Source organism: Acanthaster planci, linkage group LG10, assembly GCF_054643075.1.
Source record: "Acanthaster planci isolate LZ-2023a linkage group LG10, COTS_SCS, whole genome shotgun sequence".
Classification (NCBI taxonomy): domain Eukaryota; kingdom Metazoa; phylum Echinodermata; class Asteroidea; order Valvatida; family Acanthasteridae; genus Acanthaster; species Acanthaster planci.
This window is the reverse complement of record NC_141786.1, coordinates 1,249,729-1,263,246: the sequence shown is the minus strand read 5'-3', so window position 1 is coordinate 1,263,246 and position 13,518 is coordinate 1,249,729. Positions and strand designations below refer to the sequence as shown.

The 13,518-nt window shown below is 40.7% G+C and overlaps 1 protein-coding gene across 2 annotated transcripts in view; it reads right to left on the bottom strand.

Moving 5' to 3' along the window:
• LOC110983499 (ubiquitin carboxyl-terminal hydrolase 25-like) overlaps window positions 1-13,298 on the bottom strand; it is a 29,479-nt gene extending 16,181 nt beyond the window's left edge. Inside the window, exons 1-6 of one of the 2 annotated variants that reach the window (XM_087142884.1) lie at window positions 12,992-13,298; window positions 4,624-4,891; window positions 4,122-4,251; window positions 2,431-2,590; window positions 1,867-1,989; window positions 367-531 (exon numbers count right to left, since the gene is read on the bottom strand). In XM_087142884.1, the coding sequence (XP_086999010.1) occupies window positions 367-531; window positions 1,867-1,989; window positions 2,431-2,590; window positions 4,122-4,251; window positions 4,624-4,891; window positions 12,992-13,066 (921 nt within the window). In that variant the 5' untranslated portion in view covers window positions 13,067-13,298. Of the gene's footprint in view, window positions 1-366; window positions 532-1,866; window positions 1,990-2,430; window positions 2,591-4,121; window positions 4,252-4,623; window positions 4,892-6,925; window positions 7,814-12,991 lie in introns of those variants that run through there. The other variant, XM_087142883.1, reaches the window with a different exon arrangement.
• Window positions 13,299-13,518: the final 220 nt, after the last annotated feature.

The following is a 13,518-nucleotide window of genomic DNA, read 5'->3' as shown; positions in this document are numbered from 1 at the left end:
TTAATTATTTCTTGTCACAAGCTCTCAAAAAGCAACAAGCACATACGAGTATATAGGACAAAATTTAATCTTGACTGAATTGATTGAAACACATTGCTTCATAGACCTCTCTCATATTGCCTGCTTTTCACCCTTTGTTGGTGTCAGGTTTTGCCTCAGACGGTATAGCTGTATGTGCATTATGAATTTTAACACATCGTGAATTATTCTTTTGATTTTGTACACACAGCCTTCCATAGTTACCCAGCCACTTGTAGGCCCAAAATGCAATGGTAACATACATACAGAGAAAGGTCTATTTAGTGCTACACAGGGCAACAGTAAAATATTGAACGGGTAATAGTTGATGGGTACTAACTCACTGACCTGTTGGCTATTTGCTCCCCCAGTGGTACTAAAGGCTCCTTTCAAGATTTCCACCGCCTTGCTAGGATCAACGTACTTCCGCTTTGTTCCCTGCATCAGGGCAAACAGTGCCCTCAACTCTGTCATGAAGAGGAGGTTGCGTCGTTCAGACTGGGCGGCTGGACACTGGAGAAGAATTAGGACAATATCAACACGGGTGCACATCTCAGGCAACAATATCCACTTGCCGCCTGGGTTGCCGGTACCGGACAGGTTTTTTATACAAGTGGCCGGGGTCTCCGAAATTGGACAAAGGGAACTGTGCTTTGTAACAAAAGACTGTACTTGGAACAAAACACCAGGCTGCTGGGCATTACCGACATTTTTTTACTCTCAATAGTGGAGATAATCTAGCCTTATTTTGAAACACCATACCACGGTTTGGGGCATTTAGAGCAAGCCGATTACCACCAGGGACAAAAGCGCTCCACCACCGCAGTGATGAGCCATACAGTACCGCTACATGCTAATCTGGCCCCATTGAAAACAGGTCAGCAGTGCAATGTGCCAGGTTCATGAACAAAAGAAAATTATATAACACCACACAATCTGGGCTCTTTTTACAAGGCAGCAGGTCTGGCTCAAATACTCCTTCGTTAATAGATGCTGTGTGTCAGATTAGAGTAGAACCAGACAGTCCTTGGTGTGGGTGTGAGTGTCCAGCATATGAAGAATACTGAAAACAGAAAAAATGAAAATTATCCCGACCCAGCATCGTCAACATTCATGTATGCCCCGGCGCCAAGTGGATATCTGGCATACATTTACATGTACATGCAGTGCTGTAGTTATATACTTTTTAAATCCTGCTAAATCCTGAACTGATTAAGTGCAAACAGAGCTGGAAAACATGGTCATGGAATGATGCAAGTAAATTCTAGAAGTACACGTCTTTCTAAGGCTGGTACTATTCCTAAAAATGTATTTTGACACGTTTGTGACGGTCACTTCAGTATTCGACAGCAAACTTGGCAATCAAAAACCAACACTGTATAATTTTATAAATCCTCTGTGACCTGTCAAAGGTTGCAACTACCCTCCAAGATTTATCAAAATCTGTTGGAAAGTTTTGAAAGATGAATGGATTGATGATGGTGGATGGACATCAAAGTATCTGTACACAGTACTTTATATGAGGCTTGAGAAAGTAGAAAACTGTACCAGTGTGGAATGCAGTGGCGTAGCTAGGATTTTACAGGGGGGCACAAAGGGGACACTTGCATCTTATAGAGGGCACCAGCTTTCAATGGCATGGTTTTTTGGGGGCAAATTTTTGTTAGCCTTGTTCAATATCCATTCATCCATTTTTTTTAAGTGGGGGGCACCTGGGGGGGGCTACGCCACTGGCAGAATGCACTGAAGGTTGTTATGCCCATATGGTTAACAGATAGGGTTTGTATTCTTTTGAAGAGCAACCCTCTGGAGTGCTTATGTATGACAGGTGTTCAATTTCTGTCTTACCTCAGAGCTATTAGATGGGGCATTGGCAGGTGCATCTGATAATGAGGCTTGGTGAGCATGCATGTTGGCTGGGGGCACAAAGTTGAGAACCATTTGTCGAAATGCGGGCAGGTGAAACAGGGACTGCAATTTGATAATTTGTAAATATATACTTTGTAGAAATATATTTCAAATGAATACTGAACCATTAAAATAGTCATTCAACCCAGCAATGCTGAATCCACACATTTACCATACCTCCAGGCCTTTTCTAGCAAAAGCCTATAAACCTGGCTTGAGGGTTGGCTGTTTGTTTATTATTAGTTTGTTTCGGAAGAAAAGTTATTTTAGTTCCAAATCATTCATCCACAGCAAAATCATTGGCCCTACTTTGTCTCCAGAAGTTTAGACAGTAGTAATCTCACATTGGATCACCAGCCAAAAATTAGAGAAATAAATGTAAGCTTTGCATAACCTAAATAGACGTTACAAGGGACAAGTTTTTAAACCTTCAGACAGGATGAGCAAAATTACATTGCAACTGGCAGGAGAGAGGATCACATTGAGATCAAGCACTAACTGTACCTGGATTACTGCACTGAACCAACAGGTGTTTCCCACATTCTTCAGGCCTACTGGCCAACCGTTGCTTCTGCATCTATCATGTGGGTTGAGAGGGTCACTAAACCAGACCTCACCAGGCCGTAAACCAGACTTACTCTCTGCCATGCTCTGCTCCAAGGCTCTGTGGAAAACAGGGGAGCAAAGAAAAAAGAAAGTATTTAAAACTGAAATGTATGTAAATTCCATCAAAATGAAAAAAAACCAAGGCTGAGAGTGACAGCACATTAACTTTATGGCCTCTACACAAGTTCTTTCCCTGTATGATTTTTCTCTAATCATCTACCGGCAGCTAAATGCAACCCAATGCATAACAGCCACAAGGAGAACCCGGCAAATGAAACCAAGTGCAACACTGGATAATGTTGCAATGTGCAGCTCATGCATCTCATGAGGACACACACGAGCCTCGGTACTACATACTGCATGCACTGTTCCCTTCAACTTTTGTTGAATGTTTGACATGTTGCTTTGTTTCAACTCTGTTGCTTCTTGTTGCACACAGCAGGATTAGGGTTGACACGTGCAACGTTTCAATATTGGAACCCTCTAATGTATCATGTCTACCTCCGCTATCTATCAGTAGGACACAATGAATACGTTGACAATCTGATGAAAAACGGACCTTATTTATAACAGTCAACAATATCAAAGTTGAAAGTAAGGCTTCTTCTTCATTTGGGGAATTTCATTTGTAGAAATGCAGCCAAAAATGAAATTTTATTACAGTTAGTTTATTCAGATGCATGATTTCAAATTTGTGATTAAACAGACATGTACATGTACCTCAGTGGTTTAAACCAGATTTTGAACAATACTCCAAGGAAGGCTTGGAACATGCATTGTCCAACAATCAAACAATAGTTTGGTACCATCCAATTCAATAGTTTACAGTTTACATGTACATATAAAATTAAGGGACAAAATTCAAACCAGCTCTTGTGTGAATAAAAGTAATTTGGCAGTGATGTTTGGGTTGCAAGGTATTTTCAGCTGAGTAAAAGAGAACACATAAGTCCATCCACACAGATGAACTAAGAACACTGAACTCCACATAAGTCCATCCACACAGATGAACTAAGAACACTGAACTCCACATAAGTCCATCCACACAGATGAACTAAGAACACTGAACTCCACATAAGTCCATCCACACAGATGAACTAAGAACACTGAACTCCACATAAGTCCATCCACACAGATGAACTAAGAACACTGAACTCCACATAAGTCCATCCACACAGATGAACTAAGAACACTGAACTCCACATAAGTCCATCCACACACATGAACTAAGAGCATTGAACTCCACATAAGTCCATCCACACACATGAACTAAGAACACTGAACTCCACATAAGTCCATCCACACACATGAACTAAGAACACTGAACTCCACATAAGTCCATCCACACACATGAACTAAGAACACTGAACTCCACATAAGTCCATCCACACACATGAACTAAGAACACTGAACTCCACATAAGTCCATCCACACACATGAACTAAGAGCATTGAACTCCACATAAGTCCATCCACACACATGAACTAAGAACACTGAACTCCACATAAGATCATCCACACAGATGAACTAAGAGCAATGAACTCCACTGCAATGATCTGATGACCCCGGGTCAGGGATCAGGTTTTAACCTGCTGATATCTTGTTCCTCGGTGGACACCCCAATAGTTGCACTGGGTCCTGTCGTCTCTCGTAGCGACAGTGCAATGGCTCTCTGTAGATCATCTTTCTCATCACGATCATGGGTCAGGTCAATCACATCTGGCAATAAAAAACACAACTTGAAACCAGTCACATGTTGTTTGGTTTGGTTTTTCCTTCATTTTCTCAATTTCCCTTTCCTAGAGCGTGGCTAATTGGTCATGTTAGTCGGGGTACATGCTCAATGGAACACATTTTGGGCAAGATGTTCAGGGGTCAAGACTTCTTCTTGCCCATATCTCTGAGGCAAGCTAACCAGACAACTTGGCATTTTCTTCACATTTTGAGGGAGATTTTTAACCCTGACTGTAGTCCACGGGGTAAAGTGGTACTGAACTGAAATGAACCAGCAAACTCGGTACGAAGGTCTGGAATCATGAAAATTAAGCTGGAGTCAATCACAGTAACCGCAAACAGTGAATACAAACATACCTTGACCTCTATTCTTAGGACTTTGGACTGGTACTGCATCCGTGCTGGTTTCTGAGTCTGCCGTCGTGACCTGTTGGTTCTTAGGGACTGACTTGGAGGCTGGGGTGGGCAGGGCTGGCTGGCGGGTGGGATGCTCGGCACTGTGGTCTGTGAGGAACGTGACGGCTTGACCAATATCTCCGCCGCTGGCTTCATAGGCATGCTTGAGAGTCAGGACGTCCTGGACACCTGTGATCTCCTTGAGCTGGTTCAAGGCTATCTCTTGGTTCTGCGTCAAAATAATAAGGGGGTTATTACTATTAATCATTTCTGGTAATGACACCAAGGATTCCTCAAAAGCACCCCAGGCACTGTAGCTCGCAAGCCTGAAGAAACCTGTAGAGAGGAGACAATAAGTAAATTACAATTTTAGAGGTGGGAGGAAAACCCCAGAGGAAGATCTTGAGTAAAAGGATGACTGAGGACCACAGAAGAGGTACATGTAGGAGAGAAATCTGGGAACAATCAAAATGGCGGTGGGACCAACCGGATCATTCAAAATAAAGTCACTGAATTTAAACAAAAACTGAGTATTTGATTGGCTGATTTCCACCCCTAGTTTTCAAACCTCATGTGTGCTGAGCCGCCTTAGTTACCACTGCAGGGCAGTCCTATTCCACAATGAACTTGTCCCAGTTCCGTTGAAATTAACAACTTTTGAAAATGACAAGCTACAGGTACCACAACCTGATACAACCATCTGTTGATGAACTTTTCCAAGATTTGTTATACAATGTGCATTCCCATCATCACTTATTATTTACTGGTACACTCCCATATAACATGATGTGATCTTGGCAATGGTTGAGTCAGGACACCACACATGCTCAAGATGCACATGTACGGGTTTAAGCCTCTTCTCTACAATATGTAAACAAAGTCAACAGAAACCACTGAAGCAATGAGGACAGGTACTGTACATTGTGTTAAACATGCCATCCAGCACTGTGTGCAGGGACTACGTGTACATAATAACATCAACATTATTTCCATGAAATTGTCAAGGAAATAAAATAAGCCTTTATTTGTTTTTCCATCTTGATCAAAAGTCCAAACTAAACACAAAATATTTCTGTCATGTGATGACCGGTATTCTGTGCAAGCTCCAAAACAATTCATTGGATGACTGTGCCGTGCCCAACATAATGGACCGGTACATGAACATGTAATGGTCCTTTGATGAAAGCTGCGGCATTTTACACAACAACTTAAGGAAGCTGGTCTAAAACTACATGTGTAAATGTAATTGATGCCAAAGTTCTTCCTGAAATGTGACACAAACTGGACTAAGCACAAGTGTAAGCACCTTTTCTCCTCCGGCACAAGCTCTCATCATTTTGGGGTAATAATCGGTTTCAAAAATTGAAACTTGAAAAAAAAAAACAATTAAAGAAATAACCAGATGCAAGTCTCATGACCTATCATCTGGGGTTTCACTGACTGCAAAAGTGAGTGACAATTTTGTTGGAAATTCAAGTGTGAGGGTGTGCCGTGAGTAAAAGCATGCACCCTCGGATTGAAAACAGATAGGGTTAGTGTTCTATACGTATTCACACTTGTCTGGTGTGCTTAGTCACAAGTAACAAATGTTTTGGGTGTTGAAACCCAGAAATACATGCACCTATATGAGATACATGTACATGTAAATGTACATAAATGTAAATGTAGGGATTCCCCAAGTTATTTGTGTTCTGTTATTTATGACTGTTTGTCTTTTGTCTAGGGGTTTGTCTGTTTGTTATTACATGAATGCCTAGGTCGGCATGCATCTGAGCAACAGTGATTACACGTTTGAGGTCCCTGACCTACATAATCATTTTTCATTGTGTTTTCATGAAGTGCTGTTCTTTTTTTGCTGTCTCCAAAGGGAAGCCTACATGTGATTCTCAACTTTCCTTGGAACTGCTGCCCCAACCTCCCAATCATTATGATTTTATTCTTTAAAGTGTCTTCACTTTCGTCTATGGGTACTTGTCTTGTTTTCACCATTGTTTTTTGTTGAAGTCAAATAAACATTACCATAATAATAACAATGAATGAAACAAGAAATTTGGATGACTATATGGAAGACGTACATTATAATGACTGGTCCCTTTCACCGTGCCATGTCTCATGCACATGTACTATACACTGTTACTTTGTTAAAAATGAACATGCAAAATACATGTTATTTCAAAAGGAATATGATTTTGCCCGCGTCCGATTTGTGGACATTGAAACATTATCTCTCAGCATCCTTGTTACAGTGTGATCATCTACGTACCAACTGACGACGTCTCATATATCTGCTATAGTACACCTCAGGTTCACCCGACGATGCTGTCTTATCAACAAGTAGAGACATATCGCTGTGATGTTGCTTCCCTTCAGAGAAATCCAGGTCAAAGGTCCTTCATGTACTGATACATGTACTGGTATTTGGAACAATTTCTGTTGTCATCCAAATCAACTAAATAGTAAAAGGTCCTGGTACCGGCAGATCAAAGCTGACATCAATTTGAGCATTTACGGTGCAGTCACTCAACTAAAATTACACAGACAGAATTCCCTTCACAGTTCTGGGTTTTGCGGTCAATTTGGGCACTGCAGTAATTCAGTAAAAAATATGAGTAGAAGCAGAAATTGATCATTACAAAGTTGAAAATGATTGATTGGGCTAGTGGAGATGGCACCTTCTACAATCGTGATCAGATGGCACTGTACTCCTCAGCTCAAAGGGCAGGCAATCCGGAACAGCTTTGGGGCTGACTGACTCTAACCATAGAGCAAGGCTCTTACTGGAAAACGTCCAATTATAGGTCTGTCTGGAGTTTAATACACTCCACAAGATGGAGATCTTGTTGAGACACACGAGAATACCTACACCCTACTTAATCCTCAGTGATCAGCCAATAACATGGAGGAAGGAAAACTGACGACTCCACCACACCCCTTGGCCGCTGTACAACTTTCCTTAGGGAATGTACAAGTTCAAATTCTTTTACATCACTGAGACATCTGCAGACGGAATCTTCAGCTTAGTCAAATCTGGCTGATGAGGAAAGGGAATCATACATGTATCCCTTGAATGCAAGCACAGGCATCCAAAAGATTACCACTGACAGTAGGGAGATGTACCACAGACTGGACATCGACACTCAACCTGCCTGGCTGTGAGGCTTGGAATGCAAAGAATCTGCTTCACTCCTTACTTGGAAACTGACAACACCTCCAAAGCAGGGCAAAGAACCAGAGTGAGTGGAACACCCCTCTCAAAATAAATGTTTGAGCCCACATGTTTATAAAGCACTATGTGGGTTATATACATGTATTGGTACATAAATTCTAAGGAGTGTTCCATTTGATTTTGTGGGGTGCCACCATGAGACTCATACCATTGACTACTCTCACACAGGTTTCATGTCCTAAACATGTGTGCGCATACAATGTAATTACATGTACATTGTATGACAAGGTATACAGACACAATTCACAGACTTATGCTCTGAAGTAATGGTGTGTCAAGTCCAACAGACGCTCATCCCAATACCAGATACATGTAAACAAATATGCACTCGATACTGGTCTAAAAGAGTGTACTACCCCCTGGTACCATGGTCTCATTTGCCAAAACTCTGAAAGAATTGATCATCAATACTTACACTTCAAAAAAAATCCTTGTTGTGTTGCTGAAGTCATAACTTTATATATTCTACCAGGTCTCACTCTTAAACGCATTGTCTTGTTTTAGTCTGTGTGTAGTTGATTAAGTTTTGTTTTGTCTTGTTTTGTCTTGTCCCAGGGAAAGGCACAAAAGCTCGGCTTCACCTTTTTCCTTCATCTTGACATCCCCAGGTACATTGTAGATTTACACTTAAATATATACTGTTTGTAAATAATCTGTCTAAACACATATAAATTGTTGTACCAATTGTTATCAAGGATGTCAATGTGAAAATAAATGTCGAATTGAATTGAATTGATATGTACGTGAAAACACACATCTCCTGGTATGTATGCACAATATGCATGTCCACTTGTACCAGCACAAAGTTATGACTTCTGCAATACCAGTTTGATTTATGCACAGCACAGAAAAACACACCACCCAACATGAACAACTTACAGGCCCCAAATGAGAAATGCAAGGCTGATAGATTGATGGAATTATCTTTTACTAGAAAATAAAAAATGTAATGACATAAGAAAGAGGTTGGAAGCCAACTTCTTGTATCATTTTGCATCAGGTGTGAAGATGCCAATTGCTCAGAAGTTTGGGGTAAATGTATGGTTCCACACCGGAATCTCTACGGGATGTCAAGCCCATTTTGGGGGATCTTGCCAAAACTTATTCATCAAAACAATTTTGACCTAGATTCTTCATCTTGTTATTAACAATTACATTGATTTCCAATGCACTGGTACACATTCTCAAATAAAGTAACGAATGCATTTCAACAAAAGTTTATTTAGGTTATTCCTTCTTCAACTGTTTATATTTTTCGGATTCCAAGGTTGTGTTCATCCTACAATGTACATCGTAACATGTACATGTATATGTATTGATAAGGCCCAGTGAGCGTAACCAGACTGCAAAATCTAGTTAGAGCACTCATTGCGGGTTCAAATACTTGCTACATGGCTAATCATGCTCACTCCATGACCCAATAAACATGTACATTGTACATGTCAACTACATGTACAGGTATGCCAAGGGCCAGCCTGGCTCATCTTCAGTAGTGCCAGCTACCAAACTACATGCCAAGGGCCAGCCAGGCTCATGTTCAGTTGTGCCAGCCACCAAACTACACTGCACTTGCACCTTGGCTTGAGTAAAAGGTTCACAACGTCACACATGGTGTACAGTCCACGGTCAAACTTTGTGTGGACTGGCAATGGGACCATTAGCACTCATCTACATGTATTAACCCTGTGTTTTTCTACATGTACACGTAGTGTCTTTTACTGCATGGAGGCAATGGGTCAAATCCATTAAAATCCACCACTCCCCTGTGCAATCCACATTTCTTGCTAAAAAGTCTACCACTGGCATGATGGTCTTTGTTGATGAACCTACATATGGATATACTAGTATGCATTTGTACACACAGCTTACATGACATCATCAAACTGTTGCCATGACAACATGCACTGAATGCCCTGGCAGTGCTTCAGGTCTCCAGAATCTATCAGATAATGGAAATGGCTTTTGAATGGTTAGGGTTAATCCTGCGGGACTGGGTGTGACCAGAAGATGGCCCTCCATGTACCCCCCCGCTCCCCGTACTTCCCTTGGTCTATGACCTCAGGAGAAAATGTACTGTAGGCACCACCTCTGGTCACTCACAGGTCCGAGGGGGTGGATGGACATGGATGTGGATCAGTGACCTAATTACTGTACAATGTAAAGGTACAGGTACATGTATGTTGATCCATGTATGTATGTTTCATTACATACTTGTCTGGAATGTATTTAATCTTTTCCAGGATTATATAACTGGACTCTTTTAATTTGACCATTATAGTGTATATGTGCAAGTCTAAAAGTATTTGAATTTAAGGAACACTTTCACATGGACATGTAGTTTCCACGGATTAAGTTTCTGCATTGCTTTCACTGTTCTCATCATGTGAGGGCACAAAACCAGAGGATGATCAAAAGGCTACTACCAGCGAAGTTCATCAATGTACCTGTTCAACATTTTCTGAACATTTTGGGAGCACTGGAAAATTCCAGAGGATGATCAAAAGGCTACTACCAGCAAAGTTCATCAATGTACCTGTTCAACATTTTCTGAACATTTTGGGAGCACTGGAAAATTCCAGAGGATGATCAAAAGGCTACTACCAGCGAAGTTCATCAATGTACCTGTTCAACATTTTCTGAACATTTTGGGAGCACTGGAAAATTCCAGAGGATGATCAAAAGGCTACTACCAGCGAAGTTCATAAATGTACCTGTTCAACATTTTCTGAACATTTTGGGAGCACTGGAAAATTCCAGGTTAATTTTTATTACTACCTTTTTCAACTAAAGTTCAATGTAAGCATTGAATACACCACACTTGTACAGAAATTTCAATGGTAATCAATTATTACATAAAACGTGTACACGTACACATGTGTTAGTTGTTACTGAATAGTTCTTTGGCTTGACCTTCCCTAAAATGTATCCTAAATGTAAATGTGAAGACGTACATGTACTTCAGTGATGCATTCGTTGGGTCTGACCTCATATTAAAGGTCAATGCAACAGACGCAATCACCATTTATCAATCAATCAAGGACAAGATAAGCCAATGACCACCTGATGGGACTTTGAAAGCAGTGAGGTTTAACATTAAACAGTGGGCTAATGGATAGCGCTATCTGAAATCAAAAAGTTAAAAGGCATCTTGATTGAACCCATGATGAAGCATCTTTAAGAGCCAAAATTCTTGAAGAAATTGGCATTTTCTACATGAAAAGGATTCTTTTCACAATTGAGCACCTAACTAAAAGAAGGACCTACATGTACATGTAACTCTGACAAAACTTTACAGAGTTCAAAAGAAAAAAATGAATATTTTTGAAGGAGTTGCAGAGGGGATCAATTAACTCTCCAAGGCAAAATAGTGGAGTTGGACCTTTGTTTTAATGAGGTACATGTATTCAATTATAAAAAAGGAATTTCACATGGAGATCTAAGAAACATGTGGGCCCATGTTCCGAGCACATGTGCACATACCTACATGTACTATAACCTAAAGCATGCCCGTATTGACATCCAGTGCAAATGGTTGATCTTCTGCCAACATTTAGTCTCTTGGCAACTGGTCAATTTTTGGCATGACTTGTCAGAAAGAGTTCCAGTGATCCTGATTCTTGAAGGAAGGAATGATACATCCTGACTTCACTTCAGCGGTTAGGATTCAAGGAAATCTTCCAGGTACATCTAAATGTTTTTTCAACAAAATTGGAAGTTTTTCTCAGTTTCAGATTCATGTCTTTTCAGCCTTTTGCAACGACTGACCTTTACTGAGATGATAAAAATGTATGATGAAAAAAAGGGGGGGGGATGACTCAAATTCTTCTGATATGAAATCTCTGACTTTACGCATGAATGTTACTCATTTACTGCACTTCCCTCTTTGGAAACAGTCTTCAGTCTTCCACAGCCGTGAATTAGAAAGATAAAGAAATTGGCTGACACTGGCCAATGGTGGAATTAAACTGGTAAATTGTAAGATTGACACATTGAGTAACCTGAATATCGACCTACATGTATGGTAGGCCTATATACATACATGTATACATGTCTGCACGTAACATATTAAACACAACCAATTTGCCATGTTTGCACTGTAATCTGACCTAACTAACCTAGTTTTCCTCAGTGGACAAAGTCTTTCCAGTGCTCAGTCCTGTCAGTGACACTATTTTGGGCTTGTACAATGCAAGTACATTGTACAAGGTCATGCATCATGGTGAGCATGGTGTGTTGGTTGGGCCTAGGCCAACATGTACATGTGTTGGCAACTAGGATGGCAGGTGGGTACAGAAATCTGGCACTGACTTCTCCAATGCGAATAACTTGGATCCTACAAACTGCCTTAGTCAGACGAACCTTTCTCAGGCAAAAATTCCACACATACATGTACATATACATGTACGGATGCCACTACTTTTTCCTGCAGTGACCTTTTAGCCACATGAAAGCAATAAAATGTCTTTAAAAGTCAAATTAAGCATGGAAAATATATTTTGGGTATGTGTAAATACACATGGTAGAAAACAGAATTTTTTTACCAGTCTCGGGGGGTTTATGCACAAGCAGGACGCTCCTAGCCTTAGTCCAACCTGGAATTCTTTCCCTTTCCCATGACACCAGCATTGCAGCAGGCCCAGGTTCATCATGTTCACCTCAGAGTCAGACATGTCAGACATGAGTGGACAGCCAAGACGACAGAACTTGACCATGTACATTGTAATCATGGTAATGTTGACATTTACTTAGGCATAGCAATGGCCTAATTTGCTTAAAACTTAAAGCAACGTGCTGTGCAGTGGCTGCTATGACTGCACTGTTTTGAAAAAAAAAATTGAGGTTAACATTACAATAACTGAGCGAAAAGTATACTGTAATTTTAGGCTTAGGGCCTTTATACTATATAGCCACGTATAAGCCTACGAGTATACACTTAGTGAAGCTGTTTCTATAGTTATTAGAGTAATATTAGGCCTATGTGGAAAATAAAGTGAACTGAACTGAAGTACCGGCAACAGAGTTACATGTACATGTACTGATGTACATGTAGTTCAAGTTGTACACCTGCGCTGCACAGGCTACTGCGCCACTAGCACTTCCTACCTTCAAGTCATCGTGATCACGCTGTTGAAAGACCCCATGCTCCACAGTCATTATAGCGGGCCGTCTCTGACCCATTCAATGTGGGTCATTCGGTCAATTCATAAACAAAATACACTGTGCATGCAGTGAGTTTGTAGATCACCAAACCTCTCTCGAGAACACGAGGGACATCGACAGGGTGTCTTACTGACATTAGTGAGTAGTGTTGATGAACGACATGTTCCTTCAACTTCAACCTGGCCTCCTTATCTCTACAAAGCGAGCCCAAATCAAGTGAATACCACCATCAGAACAATGATAAGAAAGAAAAACGCCGTCACAGAAACCTGCTTGTTGTGGTGCCCAATCGGGCGCATAAAACTCGAGTCATGCCGGAGTTACCAAATCTTTGATTTGCCAATGGCTCAAAGAATCAAACACGAAATATTCAATTTTGAGAAAAACATGACCGGAAAAAAAAGATTTTTGATCAATACATGATAAAATATTTTTAATTTTTTTTCTTAAAAGAATATTAGGGTGTTTTC